We start from the raw sequence: 17,301 nt of genomic DNA, 5'->3' as shown, positions 1-17,301 counted from the left end.
CCAGAGGATCCATGCACTGATCTGATCTGATTTTTTAAAAAGTTTTCTTGCATTAGACTGACAACGGGGAAACTAAATATTAATGGGCTTTATTCACCGTGATTTTCCCTATTATTTTGTCTAGTCTAGAAGGTTCTAAATACCTGCTAAAGGGGCATTGCATCAATTTTACGCATGAAGATTAGTGTACTCGATACAAAGGGCACTGCTTAGTCTGTCAGAACATTTCTGAATGGAGCTTTGTATGACAAGTATGAGAAACTCACTTAAATACAGATATGCTCTGAGGATATGGAATTAGAAAGACATGGGCGTTTAAAGACAGGATATGCAACTTATTTGCATCTCGACAGCAATCAATAAATCAAATTGTTTGACAAGAAAATAAATACAAATCCTGTTTCTGTGGCTGCCACAGGCCTGTAATGAGCCCGTCCAATCATTTCATTTGGACCAAATGATGATTTCATTTGGAGCAGTGACTCTGAGCTAAAGCTAACGCTACAGTCAGCGGTTGTGTAGAGAATGAACAAGAGAGCGGCTGCAGAGTCATGGCAGCGGTGGACGGTCCTCACATCACTGTAGTGGACTTGTCCTCCAGCTGTTAGTCAAGCAGGGTGCATTCATGTGTCGTTTGGAGGGAGAATATGGGATATTTTTGGTTGGATACTTTCAAAATCTAGCTGCCCATGCGAGTTTCACCAGTGCACAGACAGGGTCCATTAACAGACACTAGTGAGATGCATTATGGAAGTTTAGGATCCAGCTTTATTCAGATAGTCTTGTACTGTGGACTAAATGTCAGGATGATTTGATTTTGACCATTCTTTAGTAATCTGTCTTCAGCAAGTCCCTCAATTTTATGGAGGAGCGGTACAAGCTCAATCAGTGAAATACCTCATCAATTGTTAAACAAATAAAATTTATAAAAGTGAATACACAGAGAAAAGGTGTATGTTCAATGTATGTAAAAGTATGTTCAAGCATTCACATGAATCAGGTCACAATATGAGATGGCACATTTACAACTGCCCAGAAGTGAATTTAGACAATTCAAACACCGTTGAGCACTTTCTCTTTCTTTTTCTTACGACTTGCATGCAGTCATTAAATTAAAGTGTTCCTCTAAAGCCGTAACTGTTCTGCAGTTGTTCCAAACTCTCTCCACCAATAGCAATAGTGTAAGAGCAGGGTCTGACACTAACGTTAATAGCGCCCAGGAGGCCAAAGCTGCTGTGGCTGGCAGAAATGATCCCCAGCTGGAATCCACCCATGGACGTTGCAGTTAGCTGCAGTTATGTGCCTGAAGCCCCATAGGCTGTCCAGTACCCAACAGCTGGATGTCCGACTGATCTTAAACCATGACCACAACCACGCCCCAAACTAAAGAGGGGACAGGAGCGACAACCGGGAAAGGTTTTTAAAAAAGTTATGTCTGGTCTAACTTTGCAATGACCTATAAACAGATATAAGATATCATCAACACTCCATCACTGGTCCAATCAGTTTGTTTCACCTGAACTGTTTTGCCACCACATCCACCACATCCTAATTCTCAACACAGGCGCCTTCCTGCACCTCCTGTTTATGCATGACAGCGAGGCTACCCACATCTCCAACACTGTTATTAATTTTGCAGCATCGGCCTGATCAGTGGCGGCGATGAGACAGCCAACAGTGAGGAGGTCAGGGCCCTGACGTCTTGGTGGCGGGACAACAACTTCCATCTCAATGTCAGCAAAACAAAGGAGCTGATTGTGGACCACAGGAAGTGACAGAGAGAAGGACACACCCCCACCTCCAACAATGGGACCATGGTTGAGAGAGTCAGCAACATCAGGTCCCTCACATTCTTGGAGGCTTGTGGGAAGTGAAACAAAGGAAGCGAGGATTGAAGAAATGCAGCTGTTATTGGAGTATTTACACTTCATACTCATCGGCAGTGAAACATGCTCAGGTTATGAGATTTATTGTGCCTGAGATAATGGTTACAGGTACGACACCTGAAGAAGTCAAAGAATAGGAACTAATTAAAAATTTGAAATGATGAGTTTTAAGTTTGGATTTAGAGGCCTCAACAGAGGTAGATTGTCTGATGTTATTCCAAGTGAAAGGGGCTCAACAGCAAAAGGCCCTGCAGCCCTCTGACTTTTTTTTAACCCTAAGGACAAATTTGAGCATAGTGCCCGAGATGGCATATAATGTTTAAGGAGATCAGAAAGTTATGATAGAACGAGCACATTTACAACTCTCTAACAAATCAAAAGCCATAAAAGGTGTGCAGCTCACAGACGGCAGCTTTTGATTCTGTTTATCTACAGTGTCAAAAGTAAATCTTGGATTGTGCTTATTGTTGTTGATTAAGCGAGAGAAACGAACTGTTTCTGCATCAGACAGATCACACCGTTAATACACTGTCATGACATATGAAGTAGAAAACGTCTAATTCGGACTCATGCCATTTATGTTCAAATCTCCCTCAGGCCTTCTTAAGAACACGTGTTTCATCTGTAAAACAAGATGTAGACATCTTTTAACGTCTAGTTTTTGTAGAAAGAGGTGAAACTGGATCCAGGAAGGTAAAAGGGTTTGAGTTTAAGTGTTAGCTAGGATTGCAGGCAATCTCTACTAGTTTTATCCATGTGTTATTTCTACTCCTATATTTTATCTTCTGCACTATTTTTCATAATTTTTCAGATTTTCATTTTTACTCGTGCAAGTTCCTGTTCATACATAGCGAGCATTGTTGGAGGGAGCCTGAGAGCCAAGAATTTCACTGTCAATAACTGCTTCACTGTAATTGATGAACTTGAAACTTGAGATACAAATTTTAAAACCATATGGCAGAACATCATTAAGGGTAGATGAGAAAATTTTTTTGGGGGGGTGGAATAGCTCTTTATGTGTGATTGCCAGAAACACTCAAAGGAATCAGTTTTAAGTTTTAGCCACCAGTGTTGTCCAGCAGGTGGCGGTAGTACAGCTGTAGGATGACATGTCCACCGCTAGAAGAAGAACTCCTCCTCCTCCGCCTCCTCCTCCTCCTCCTCCTGCTCTCCACTACTGGGGGAGTTGTAGTGTCTCAGGGGTCGGAGCTCAATCAGGAAACATTTTCTTCTCTCTGTGCTTTAAAGCGAAGGTTTATCCGGGTGAAGTTGCCGTGCAGATAAAATGTCGTCTTGGGCGAAATCATCGGCAGCCGCCCGGCGGGCACCAGCGAACCCCAACGGGAGGTAAGCCGTGTGGTTAGCATTAGCGGCTAACATGCTAGGGAGCAGCCCTAGCAGAAAGAAAACAGTGTTGGTCGCAGCAGCTGAGAAGCACCCTCCTGCTTAAAGTTAACGCCTGTAAACATTAGTTGTGTTTGATAAAACTTAAAAAAACAGTTTTGTGTGTGTTGTGCAGTGCTCAACAGCTGCGTCTGTTTCGGAGAGCAGCGCCCTACCCCGGCAGAGAGGAGAGGACCGAGGAGCTGAAGGATGCCCTGGACAGGTACCAGCCTCACTCCCACTCCAGATACACTGTGTCTTATTCTGCAGTGTTTGCGCGCTAGTTTATGGATATTGCACAGATTACAGTCCAGTTGGGAAGGTTTGTGTTAAGACTTCTGATATGCCCTTGCTTCTGCCAAGGATCACAGTTTTCAACGATGAGGTAATGGACAAGAGGGTGATGTATTTAGGAAGGCACACAGCACAATAACATTCAACAGCAGTGGAGTGACATAGTCATATAACCTGTTCAGGGTGTGATCATAGTCAGAAAGTGTTCACACTGCCAATTTAGTTGATAATAACAAGTGTTGGATCTCGCTGCTCTCTGCCAACACAGTGTGGAAGTGAATGGGTTTTCATTCATGTTTCCAAAGGCATCAGACAACTGACTGAAAAAAATAACCAACAACGTCACTTTCACTCATTTTCCTCCCGTTCCAGTTAAATCTGCTAATTTTGTCATTGGGTTTTTAACACAGCAAGTGCAAGCCTATCCATGTAAAGCTTTATGTTGAAACATACATGCTACATTTATCAAAAGTAAATGAAAATAATCCGATTGCTACTGTTATGGATCACATCAGACAGATTATGGTAAAATAATAACCATTATTATAATGTTGTAGTATGTTCTCTTCTATCGGTTGTGCAGCTCAGGTTTTGTTGCCAGTTTTTTATTTATTTTTTGTAGGTTGCCACTTATCCTCTGTCCCATAACGAATTGGGCCAGGTGTCTATTACTTAAATCCCTGTCCAGTCTTACAGCCACACTAAACAGACCCAGTGTATTTGGAGGTGTGCCACAGGGCTTATTGCAACAGGTGACTCCTGTGGTTTTTCAGGCAACATTGACTAAACCCAGTATTTCTTCCAGTTATGAAGAACTAGAGCAAATGCAAAGCTACAGTGGAAGTGTGAAGTATGAGGGATACAAGCATCAGCCAAATGGTGAGACTTTCTCTTTCTTCTACGCTGTTTATATTGATCAGTAAAAGCACAGTAACAAGTGTGTACGAGTCAATTCTTTTGTTAAAATGAGGCGCTCAGTGTGCCGCCGCTTCTTAAATAAAATAAAACTGTATTTTGTCAATAACTGGTATCCTGTTGCTTTACAATAATAAATAGAATAACCCCTCCTTTCTTATGGTGCACAGCAACATCCAGTTTATGCATCAAAAGTTAAACGCCATTTTATTGACATTGCTCACAGTTGATTGCACTTTCCCCACTTCTCCAGTCAAGCCAGAGGGCTGCACTCCGGCAGACAGACGTAAAGCCTTGTATCAGAAGTTCTACAGACAGGTGCAGGAGGAGAGGAGGCCGGCCGACTGCGTGGTCCTCTCTGTTACCAACCAGTGCCTGTGAGTACTTAAAGAGAAAATCTAAGCAACAAGTAGACGAAATAGAAATCTGGGCAACTTTTACGTGCAGGGTTTGATACTTCAAACTTGTCTACCAATCAGTGAGACATGACTGATTGATGTCATTTAATTGCCCTTTTTTTTGGGGGTTGCCAGCCAGGAGCATTTGGCTCTTGTATTCAGAGTCAAGCGTTCAGAAGACGGCACACTCATTCTGTTGAGACTTGGCTGGGATGACTTACCCCCTGGCTGACCCTGATCCTCTGGTTTTACTGGGGCTTATGATGGATAGAGACTTCAGCCCTGCCAAATGCAAGTGCTTGTTGTCTTGTGTGGCGGATATCTCATGTCATGCTATTGTTCTGATTATTGCAACACAATGTAATAATGCAGGCTTAGATGCCATCAACATGTAATGAGTTTGTGTTGGTGTGATCATCCCTAACACGATGAGGGCCTCCCTCGATTGTGACGCAATGAACAAAACACAACAAACAGATCCTCCTTGTTGCTCTGGTTGTCCATCATTAAACCAGCTCTTGTGTAAATGCACCACATCCCTCCTCATACAGTTCCTAGTAGCATATAAAAATAGTGTTTCTATGCCTTAGTCGGTAAATAGCAGGGGTTGTATAGTCATCAAGTTTCACCTAGCAGTAATACATTTGATACTTGCTCCCACATGTCATTTACTCTGTCGTCTGCTGCTGCTTCCATTGGAGATGTTCATACTTGGGGCCACTGAAAAACAGCAGATTGTACGTCAGATGTCAGAACATATTGGGAGATGGACCAATGAACTGATCATTAGAAATGCCACTGGAAATGTATACCGTATATAAAGGAATGTTTTCATCTGATAAGTCAGTGCAGCTGTTATGAGAGCAGCTGTTGGCTGACAGCTGGATCAGTTTTGGCTGTTTTACATTCAACTGTAAGACAACCCGTTGACCTTGTGTGGATGTGCGTTTGACAGCAGCACGCCCCGTGGCTCTTAGGTATGCGGACCTCTACGGCAAGGTGGGGAAACGTCATCAGTCACTATGACACGAAACAAAGAAAACAAGGCCTTTGTTGTCATTTCAAATGACAAACTCAGCATGTTTTTAATCTTTTTATTTTGAGTGATTATGCCCGTCCAGTTAAGTTTGATTTATGACCACTGAAAGCCAGGTCGCTGTTTCCCTCCTAACAGCAAAATTTAGTTCATGTCATTGTCCTGAAATGTCTCAGAAGCTAGTTTGAGACTTGGTGTTTTTATGCTACCCATCTTGCTATGCACCTGGTATCCTCAGGAGCCGCTTTGCAGTAGAAGAACACTGCCACAAACGCAGCATACTTTAATATGCAATTTTATTACCGCCACAGAATTGTTTGGAAGGACACATTTCAAACTGTTCATGCTCACACAGGAAGAAAGCAGGCACATTAACAGCTGTGTTTTAGTGAACAGTGAGCACAGTGACTTTACAGCCTTGTCTCATAAATAAAAATGTACAACATAATGCACTTACGCTAAGGTGTAACATTAATAATACCTTTAGCCAAATCCATACCCATGAATAAATGCGTATCATAATCACCTCTGATCATCATTTCTACTTATGGACAATATGCAACCAGGGCTATTAAAGTAGAAACTGATAACTGATATGTCTCTCTCTCACACACACACACACACACACACACACTGTTCAACCAAAGTTTCAAAATTACTGAATTCAAATGCCATTAAATAACATTTCTGTTTATTGCGCAGTTAAATATGACTTGCTTGACACACTGTCTCTTAACAATGTTATTTTATTAATGTATGTACAGTAACATGCTATGCACGCAAGTCAAATGCTCTTTTTTTCACGATAAACAGACATTTTTTGCCAATGGTTCTGCAGTTGCATGCTGTACTAACCTTATAAATGAACACCGTTAAATGAGTAGGTAGGTAGTCAAGTAGGTAGTACTAAAAACACATGAAACATTTACACTCCCAACACAGTGCAACATCAAAAACAGTTTTACTGATACTCACACACACATGGTGACTATGAAGTTGTCCAATAATAGCAGTTGTGTCTGCATTTATGTCGTTGTGACACAGAGCAGATAACTAACATGGAAGTTCCAATAGCACTAACACTGCTACACTACTAATCTCAAACCTAGTGTGCAAATCAGAGTGCTGGTTATCAGCAGGCTCTCCAGCATTTGGTAGTGTTACATGCCACTAGAAAGTGATATCTGCAACTGTAGTTGTGACAGCAGTACCAAAGATTAAGTATACTGCAGGTGTTGGAGGGGTACTCCTTTTGAATAATCACCCTATGTAGGTTTTAAAAGGTGGCTTTGGCAGATATAGTCAGCTCGGACGCTTTGCACCAACAATACATTCCAATGGTGACTCAATTTAAAACATATCCAACCACTTTTGCTACACTGCCTAGACCTCTTTTCATTCTTGTGGTCGGTACATTCCAAAGACTCAAAATATGGCAAGCAGATGCTGTGTATGTAGCCATATTATGACTTTTTGCTTTCATTTACCCAATCTTTCCCAAAGTGCTTTGCCTACTTCTATGTTGGTGGATAACTTCCAACATTTACCAGAATTGGCATCGCTGGCTTCCATGAAAACATGGCATTTACCATTGATTCTTTAAGAAAGATGTGATGTAAATTGCAACCAAACTCACCCATTTTATCTACAAAACATGCATATCAAACACCACCATTCAACAAAGTGGTCTCAAAAACTGCCAATAACAGCCACAAATCTTTCCTTTGACAGAAAGACCACAATTCTTTGCAAATTCAAACCAAAGTCATCTAAGTCCTCCATGTGAATTACACCCTCTGTTTTACCTGATGCACTACCTAAACACATTACTACAACACTAAACACATATGAGAGATCCAAAAACTTGTGTCAGTACCACATAAAGCTCTACATAACGCTACACTTGGTCCTGTCTAATTAAAGGTCCATACATACAAAATTCACCACACAAAAGACATGATGACTTACATTTTTGTTGGTGAGGCACACTATAAATCATGAATAACCCTCTGTTGCTCTCAGAGATATAATATAGGTGTCTCTGTATGTCAGATGAGTCACATAATTTAGAAATGTCAAGTTAACAAAGTGTTTCTCTTCCTCTCAAAGGGATTACCCCAAATCGCTAAGCCAGTGCTTGCAGGAGCGTGGCCTGTCAGTGGAAATGCTCTACCTTCAGGCGGAATCGGGCCTGACCCGGGCCCTGCAGGATGTCCGAGCAGACGGCTCCTCGTTATGTATTCTGGTGGAGCAGACAAACGTAGCTCTGTCCTCCTGCACTGTTATCATATTCTCAGAATCCCTCAAAAGTAAGTCCCTACCCCTCATTCCTTCGAGCTTGGACAAACAACCTCAGTTACAACCCTGCGTCACTTTTCAACTACCGGTCAAAGGCGATTTACGTTTTACGTAGTTTCCACAAACATCTTTGAAAACAAAATCTGAAATAGATTTAGTTGCAAAAGAAACGCTCCCATTAAAACGCCAACGTGGAGAGTTCTAAAGCTACAATTCTGCACACAACTGTTGTACCATGATCCTCATGGTAAAAACATTTCTATTCAAAATCAATCTAAGTCCATCAAATCTACACAATATTCATTCAGTTTATAAATCGATGGCACTTCGTTGGCAGATCACTTGGCTGCCAGTGGTACACACTAAGACATGGAATTACACAGTTAATAAAGTGAATGAAGTCCAAAAGTAACATAGTATGCATGTAAAAGGTTTAGTTCCACATGCCAAGAGTTCGATGAGAAGATCGATCGATATCACTCTCATATCTGTCTGATAAATTTGAAGCCATTAGTGCAAGAATCTCAAAATGGCCAGAATAAAGTGGAGATAATGACAAGCTGTGATCATTTTCAGGGGTTCATTGGTTCAATTACTCTCATCACTTTGAGGTTGCTGCCCAGCAAGGAGGCTCCGGGAACTTACGGGAGTCCTTCAGAATTACTTTACCTTTTGGACCAAAGCCAGGCTAGCTGTCTCCAGCCTTTACGCTAAACTAAGCTAACGGGATGATTTCTGAGGCTTCATATTGACAGACAGACACATGAGAAATATTGAAAGCCAATAAGCATATTTTCCAAAATGTCAAACCATTCCTTTAAAGGAAAACTATGGTTTGCCACAACTTGGGTTTTATTTTCATTGCTTGGCCCTCGATGTTAAAGGTTGTGGTGATAATTGTACTCATCGAAGGTCTGTTCACACTGCTACAGCGCTAGAAATCAGAAAGACAAGAAGGCAGACAAGAACCAAATTTGCACGTTAGTGAAACCAGTCTGGAAAAGAAAAACAAGTCGACCTATAAAGCTGTGTTTTACGGACTGACTTCAACTTTGACCTTCTGCACAGTTTTTCCTGAGCAGTGAGGGACTTTTGATCTGGACTGTAATCTGGAAAAACTGTTGCTTTGTTTACTGTATGATCATCTGACTGCTAGTTCTTGTTTACCCAGTAGTGCTGTGCTGTTCACACAGTTGTTGCGGTCAATAGGATGTTGATCATAACCAGTGGAACTGATTGCCAGCGCTATGAAAAACCCAAGTTATGGTTAAAAACCCCAAAACTCTACAAATAGCATGCAGAACTACATTTCCGTTCTACAGTTATGTCTAGATATATATACAGAAAATAATTTTGTCATGTGGAAATACATGTCACTGAGTGTGCATGAGTCATTAATCAATCTCTGTACTCCACAAAAACTGATATTTTTAGCACACCATGCACAAACAAACCTGCACTGTACACATTTTAAATTTGTATTACATAAAACTAAAGCAAACATAAAACATAACATAAAACTGTGATGTGATTATTCCTAGGTGATGCCACTCTGTGTAACTCGCAACAACAAAAGACTAAACGATGCCCTAAAAACATTTTTAGTCAGGTCCACACTACCTCAATAAAATCAAACCAATTTAATGGATTTCCTTTAAGACAAATATAAGGAATTGAGTAATTTCAATGCACAAATCATCTGAAGTTTAGTCATTGTGTGTTGGTGTCACATGTTTGAATGCACATAAAAAAACAAAGCTTATTAAGTCAATTATTTAATTTCAAGGAACGTAATGCAACAAAAAATAAAGTTACTGAAAAATGCTCATTTTAACACAAATTGCATGCCCCTCATCGCCCCCCCCCCCTACAATAAACCACAGTTCTCATTCACAAGTACCTATTCAAAAATATGACCTACCAAAGTACCAGTGTATCCGCTGAATTTGCTCATCCCAACATCGCATTAAAACAAAATAGATTTCTACATGACCTGAGTGGCTTGTAAGGACGCTGATTTTACTGCTATTCCTACGTTCTTTGGCTTGTCTTGTTTCTCCTCTTTCTTCCCCCCCAGTCCCCTGACACCTCGCCATTAACATTCCCGTTTTCCTCCCAGTCCATCGTAACATGCCCAAAGATCAGGCCATGGACTTTGTCGCCGCCGAGTATAGTCACGGGCTCGTCAAAGAGCGCCCGCCGAGGGACCCCTCAGACATTGCAGCGCAGGCGTCACAGCTGCTGGACGACTTCCTGGATCGAGAAAAGATCGAGCGCCACGCCGTTCCCTCCGAAACCCGGGCCCTCCTCATGCTCTTGGCCGATGGGGTGCATCTCTACCCTGAGGAGCTGGAAACGATCTCTGAGTATGTCCGATCCCGGCAGGAGCACATACAAGGTAGGACAGCGATTAAACTGTGGTACCTAAAAGAGCTGGGGGGGTACTGATTATCTGTTCTTTAAGTCTTTATGTCTGTCTCCCCAGCCTCAGCCACAGAGGGGGAGAGGGATAACATGTTACCTCCAGGACTGGGGAAACCGCCTCCTCTGCTCCCTACTCCACCTGGACCTCCTCAACCCCAGTCTGCATCTGGAGGGGGGCCCTTGATGGACCACCCCCCACCTCCACCCGCTCCTCTCTTGCCTTCACCAGGTTAGACTGCAGAGTTGACCACTTACCTGACTATTTAAAGGGTCTTTTTATTTTCTGAAAAGTTCAAGGGTGTAGGAGCCACATATAGGAGCCTTAGTTGAGCCCCCCAGTGTTTCCAATATTCTGTCCTTCTCGTGTATATAAGTAACATATATGCTATATATATATTATTTCTCCTAATTTCATCAGCAGTATCTACAACATGGATGTCTCTCATCTCCTTTCGTCCTGTCATGATAATGACACTCTGTCTCTTGTTTAAGGTTCTTATCCCAAAACCAAACCTCCCCCGCTGCTGTCCTTGCATCGACCTCCTGGTCCGCCATTAGGAAATCAAGCTTTGCGAGGCTCCCTGTCCTCACACAGCCTCTACGGCATCCCCACTGCGCCCCGTGGGCCCCTACTCCACCACGCTCCTCCATACCACCAAGGCAGCAGGGGCCCTCACGGGAATAGAGTGCCCCCTCCGTCTCTAAAGAGTTCCCGTCCTCCACTTCTGTCTTCTCCTGGTGGGTCTCTTGTCTCTGTATACAGGTTGAATATGATTTCAGGATTGTATTCCAATATTTCTATAGAAATACTGTGAAGTTCAGAACAGAAAATAAACTTTTTATGCCCTGCTCTTTCCCTCTAATCAGGTGCTCCTCTTCCAAGACCGAGTGGCACACGACACTAAGAAGACATCCACACACACACACACACACATACGTACTATCACATGGAGTCTAAAAGTGGCAGCAGTTTTTTTTTATTTCACCTAACCTTAGAATAGAAGATTCCTGGCCTCTGCGTAGGATGCCTGGTCTGACCTTTTCTAAAACAAAAAAAAATATATATAAACCACGGCCAGTTTGATATTATCATCATATTGTGGATGGATCGATGGAGGATGGTGTTGAGTGATACTTTTATCTTTTTTTCACAAACCCTCTGTCATTATTTCTCTTTACAATGCCCAGTCTGTCTCACCCAGAGTCATCCCATAAACAGATATAGTCTGCGTCTGCAGTTTGGCCTTTTGGACCCGTTGGTGCAGGTTACAGCGACTACACACGGTAAACACTGAACATCAGGTTTTCTTAGCTGAATGCACAAACACTCTTGGTCACCAGCGGACAGCTTGTTTACGCTTAAAGCAGCAGAAAAGGTGGGCTAACAGTGGCCTGCCTGCTGTATACAGCGTTTCAAAGTTGTGCTCAAGATTTCAGAGGGAGGAGAATTTCAACAACCAAACGAAAGTTTGTTTATACAAGGTGCACACATGGGTCAAATCTTAATTTATTTATATGTAATGATTTTTCACATTAGTATTCAGTCTGAAGGAGTTTGTCGAAAGGTTCTCGTTCTAAAGTTTCATGTGTAACTTTTGGCACCCTTTTAAACACATCAACAAATCCTCTGTAATTTATTAGGTCTTAATGAACAATAACTACCTTTATTATGCTATTATTTTTAATATTACAATATTTCAAATTTGATACAGGTCAGATAAACGGCATAATCACTTTGGATTTTCCAGATTAGGTTTATAGCATCTTCTAATTAAGACGTGAGGTAGGTCGACATCATTCAGGTTTAAGGAGCATTCTTTAGAAGTGTCTACGGCGCAGACATAATATGCGTCTCAGTCGGGGTTTTGCTCTGCAGTTTGCGACACTCTGCCTCTTGACTGTTTGACACTCAGCTCAAACCAAGCTGCCAACAGTTTGCCAGGCTCGGGTAGAGGTGCGTGCCCAAAGGAAAAGTCCTGATTTCTGGTCAGAAGGAGAAACACGCGCACTTTTAAACATTCTGCAACCCTTGGATACGTCACTGATGGAAACATTTGTGAGTAGCAAAGCTGTTTATGGGAATGTTCATTTTCAATGTTTAAACAGCTTAGTAGGAATATTTTCTCTTTCACAAAACCAGGAATACTTGTGCATGTAAAGGTAGTTGATGTATTTCCTTAGGATGCCTTCCATAGTTTGTTGAAATGAGAGTAGTGACACTTTGACCTAAGAACAAAAAAAAACTACCCCCCCCCCCCCAACAACAACATCTGGCCTTCTTGCGAGCTTTGTTTTGTCACCCAGAATAAGAAAAGGACCATTTTGTGTTTCATTAAAGCACAAGAGGCAGCTCGTAATGTTTGCCAGGATAACCCAGAGGAAAATGAATCTCATTATGTATCGTTTGTCATGAATTTATGCAAAATCCAAGTGAACAAATATTGAATTTTTCATGATACAGAACATAAGAATGGTGTGGAATTTCTCTGCTGCAGTCAGCCTCGTCTTCAGGCGGAGGCAGATTAGACAGCGCGATTGTCTGTCTTGTAATGAGATCACATTCATTCTTGCGTATTGTGATTCAGGGAAAAACTCACAACCAATAATTTTGTACTGTATTTTTTTTTTTTTCTGGCTGTGTGCTGTTGATTGTTCTGACTCGTTGCTAGAACTGTTGAGTGTTCTGGGTTGGTAATAGTCATTTTCATTACTTCATGTGGCATTAATGGAGCAGTCCAGTTAGGAAGTCGTCTCTCCCTTCACAGCTTGTGCTCTCATGTGCTTGTGTTTGCTGCTTCGGTTGTGAGAAATCCTCTTAAGTGAACGAGTGATTTCAGAACACCAGAAAAAACTCAATTCATTCTTTTAAACCGCTCAGCATTTTGTTCTGTTTTGTAACTAATGTTTAAAATCCTGTACTCTTTTTTTGTTTTTGTTTGTTTTTTTGTCTTTTTTAAACCTTTATATAAATTGTAAATGCTTTGGCCCGTGGATGAGTTTCCTTCGATGTGCAGCAGTGTTCACGTTCAACAGGTGTGGAAGGGGTGGGGGGTCTGTTATATTTTCAAAGAAAACGTCCACGAATGATTGAATTATTTGTTTTGCTTTGATGAGCGTTTCAATGGTTTTTCTTTTGAGAGAAGTAACCAAGAGAAATAAAAACACCTATTTCAGTGTACAGTCTCCTTGTCAGTCCTGACTGATGTACTGATTTCTAGTGATGAACTGTGGTGAAGAATCAACACGTTGATCTAATTCAGGTAGATATCTAGAAGCAAATACATTCTACCTTCAGATCAATATGCAGTAGAGGCACCTCTGGCAGCAGACAAAGCCTTGTGTCTCAGTAAACATGGCCTTTATCAGATATGGACATCTAGACACTGATTTTTCCACATTCGTTACGAGCTTGTTGTGAGCAAACGGCAGTTTTCAAGAGTTGCTCTAAGTTCCGAAAGATTCTGGAGAAATCTCTCTGGATTCACGTTCCTTTACCCTGTAAAGGCCTCCTGGGCTGCTGCACAGAAACTGCCTCCACCAGGCCACACAGTGGTGATGGTGTTTAATGTGTTGATGCGTGGTATTTAGATTTACCACACAAACGTATTGGTCAGTATGATGGCAAAAAGCTAAACTTTGCTGTCTTCAGATCCCAGAACCCTCTAATGCAGGGGTATCCAAACTCCGGCCCACGGGCCAACTGCGGCCTGTGGTCCAATTTTCATTGGCCTGCAGGAAATTCAAAAAATTTATTGTAATACGGCCCACACATGGAACCTGCACTGGACTGTATTGTACTTCTTAGTCTCACCACTAGGGGGAGTAACTGTCTTGAACGAGGCAGCTTCTATATAAAATAAGTAATCGAAGAAGAAATGTGCTACAGGTGACCCAAAATGTCAGAATTAAGGAAACGTAAGAGAACAAGTGAGTGTAGAAAGTTTCAGACGTGGTGTGCGATGAGAGCACAGCTAATAACTAATGAAGATCACTTTTGCATTACGGAGGAGCTGCTGGATGTTAGCAGTCTAAAGAGCACCACGAAGGGTGATGATGTTTTTGAAGCTGTGCCAGATGCAGTTGGCATGATGGGACTTAAATGGGACGAGCTGTGTGGAGGTACGACGGATGGGGCTCCAGCTGGGACAGGGGAGCACAAAGGAATCTACGGTGTCCGCCGAGGGGCAAGAAAGTGGAGGTAAGGCTGCTGATTTGAGCACCAGGGCTCTAGCACAGACTATTACAAGCTTCCCTCTCTGATGCTGGTGCAGGTGCTGGTGTTTGGGAGGAGGGGGGGGGCTGCTCTACCATTCTCATGTGCGCTGGCTAAGTCGTGGCTCTGTGCTGCAGCGGTTTTATTCCCTGAGATCAGAAATGGACCAGTTTTAGTGGATCTCACTGATCACCTGAACACACTGAACAAGAGCCTACAAGGCAAAGAGCCTTGTACCACAACTAATAAATGAAAGCCCACTAATGGAAAGGCTGTTTTTTTTCTTGAATCATATTCAGTTATCAAGCAGAATTTACCTACATGTGATTGATTTTCCAACTTTAATCCACCAGAGGTGAGGAGATATACATCACCTCTAGTGGATTAAAGTTATCAATATAGCTCACTTCTAGTGAGTGGCCCAGCCCTGTGTATGTTTTTCTGTATGTGGCCCTCAGTGAAAAAAGTTTGGACACCCCGGCTCTAATGCTTTGCCTCAGACCCTCCTCCTCTATAACCTGGCAGTGTTTCTTAGAGCTCTGTCTTGTATCTTGTTCTGCTCCAGACAGATTCACAGCAATGAGAGCGAGGAGGAATTCACACCAGTGTTACAGAGGTGCTGACCACAGGGACGATACAGGTGTGGGAGACTGAAGTCACACTCGTGGCTACCATGCAAGAAAATGTGTTCAAGTATACCAATGTTTGGACATGGAAGTCAAAAAGCAAACGTACAGGTAATACAACACAAGTGTCCTCAATCACACATCCACATCCTGTGGGCAGGAGCAAGCACTCGATTCACATGCCGTTCAAAAATCACATCAGAAAAAACAAGACTGATGAAAAGTTATACAATCAGAAAACAGCCAAACAATTGGAAAGATACAATACATCTGATAAAAGACTAGAATATACAATATATGAAAAAAATCAGAAATATGCAACAAATATTTTCTGGATATCAGAAAAGAACTGAAGGTCTGGAGTACAGTCCAATCAGGACACTCGATATGAGGGGAGACCAAACGCCCCTGACTCCACACGGGTTCTCAGGGAGGAAACCTGAAGGGGGAGACACAAAGGGAAGAAATGGACATAATAGAAAAAATGATTATAGAGGATTTTCTTTTCGGTAAATATTCTCGTATAGAAAAAAATTATCATATAAAGAACTGTAACAGTAAAGGAATTAAGGACCAAGATGGAGGGAAAATGCACAGCTCTCTGTGTCAAAGGGTTTTAAATCAAAATCAACATTCGGGCCATTAAGGACAAGTGTGTCTAAGTAATGGATCCAAAAGGCCTCTCCCTTCAAGAACAACAGCTCAGAGTCTCCCCCTCCTCTGGGAAAAGTCACTTTCTCTCAATGTATGTATATCTTCATGTACGGAAGAGCAGAAATTGCAAGACCAGCATTAATACAGTGTGCTGCTACAGGACAAGTGATATTTTGTACATTTTACGGAGCCGTGATGTTGTGATGTTGTCCACATAGTAGCCTATTTGCCGCAAATGGAAAATGAGATAATATAAATAATGCTTTTTGTGGAACAAGAAATAATTCCCTTAATAGGAATTTTCTCACCAGGATGTTGGAAGATGTTTAAAATCAGTGCATTTAAAGTACTCTTGCAGTGTACACAGGTGCCATGTCTTTATTTCATGTGGGACGGGGGCAAGTTTTCTGAAGGAGGCAGGTCTGTACGAACTAGAATGTCTGAGAGTTTTTTTCCTTATGAAAAAACTAGTGGAAGGAGGTCAGTGAAACAATTTATATTCAAGGGTCAGATTGTCTAAAGCAAAGTGCAAGGGCTTCCGAACTGAACTGAGGTTTACCACATGTGTAAATGTATTTAATTACTCTCTACTACTGAGCACAGCTGAGAATTCAGAAAACTTAACTTGATCTTTGTAGCTGAGATTTTTAACCAGAGATATTTATGAAAGCTCACCCTGTGAGTCCAGGTGCTCCTGCTCTTACAGCATGGAAACAATATTGGCTGAGGTGCTGTTATGCATTTTAAACTCTAGATGGCGACACACACCTGCTCTTTTACTTCCTTCACCAGTAAGACAGAATGTCAACAGCAAGCATGTGGAAATCAAAACGTTTGTACGTCCAAGTCTTCAGCCGATCAGGTTTGCTTTTTTAGCCTCCCGAACTTCTCACTCCTAATATTTACAGACTGGCTTCCTGAGGCCTGACTGGAGTGAGCAGGATCACCCGTACTACAAAAATACACTCCCACTACTACACCACTTATAATGTTCACAGTTTCACAAAAAAACCCAAAATGTTAAGACACTGCAGTCTGAAACAATGCTGAGACACAGCTGCAGTATGTGCTTAGCACTGCATAGGGAGGTTTTATTCAGTCTACATGCAGAGGAATCTGTTTTTTAGGCCTACTTGACTTTTTTTAATATATCATTTGTACATAATGAATGATG

General features: G+C 41.9%; 1 protein-coding gene across 1 annotated transcript; it reads left to right on the top strand.

Annotated features, from left to right (window-relative positions):
- Positions 1-3,056: 3,056 nt before the first annotated feature.
- On the top strand, positions 3,057-13,812 carry LOC139202043 (nuclear receptor coactivator 5). Its single transcript, XM_070831505.1, has 9 exons — positions 3,057-3,233; positions 3,406-3,492; positions 4,369-4,442; positions 4,732-4,855; positions 8,022-8,221; positions 10,330-10,608; positions 10,696-10,863; positions 11,127-11,372; positions 11,502-13,812. Exons 1-9 carry the CDS (start codon positions 3,172-3,174, stop codon positions 11,537-11,539), a joined length of 1,278 nt encoding a protein of 425 aa, XP_070687606.1. The 5' UTR covers positions 3,057-3,171; the 3' UTR covers positions 11,540-13,812.
- Positions 13,813-17,301: the final 3,489 nt, after the last annotated feature.

Source organism: Pempheris klunzingeri, chromosome 5 (genome assembly GCF_042242105.1).
Source record: "Pempheris klunzingeri isolate RE-2024b chromosome 5, fPemKlu1.hap1, whole genome shotgun sequence".
Lineage (NCBI taxonomy): Eukaryota > Metazoa > Chordata > Actinopteri > Acropomatiformes > Pempheridae > Pempheris > Pempheris klunzingeri.
This window is presented reverse-complemented; position numbering and strand designations above follow the sequence as displayed.

Excerpts from the sequence above, each read along its gene's own strand:
- LOC139202043 (XM_070831505.1), top strand. The coding sequence starts at position 3,172 with ATGTCGTCTTGGGCGAAATCATCGGCAGCCGCCCGGCGGGCACCAGCG. Across the intron at positions 3,234-3,405 it reads CCAGCGAACCCCAACGGGAG|TGCTCAACAGCTGCGTCTGT; the intron begins GTAAGCCGTGTG and ends TGTGTTGTGCAG. Across the intron at positions 3,493-4,368 it reads CTGAAGGATGCCCTGGACAG|TTATGAAGAACTAGAGCAAA; the intron begins GTACCAGCCTCA and ends TATTTCTTCCAG.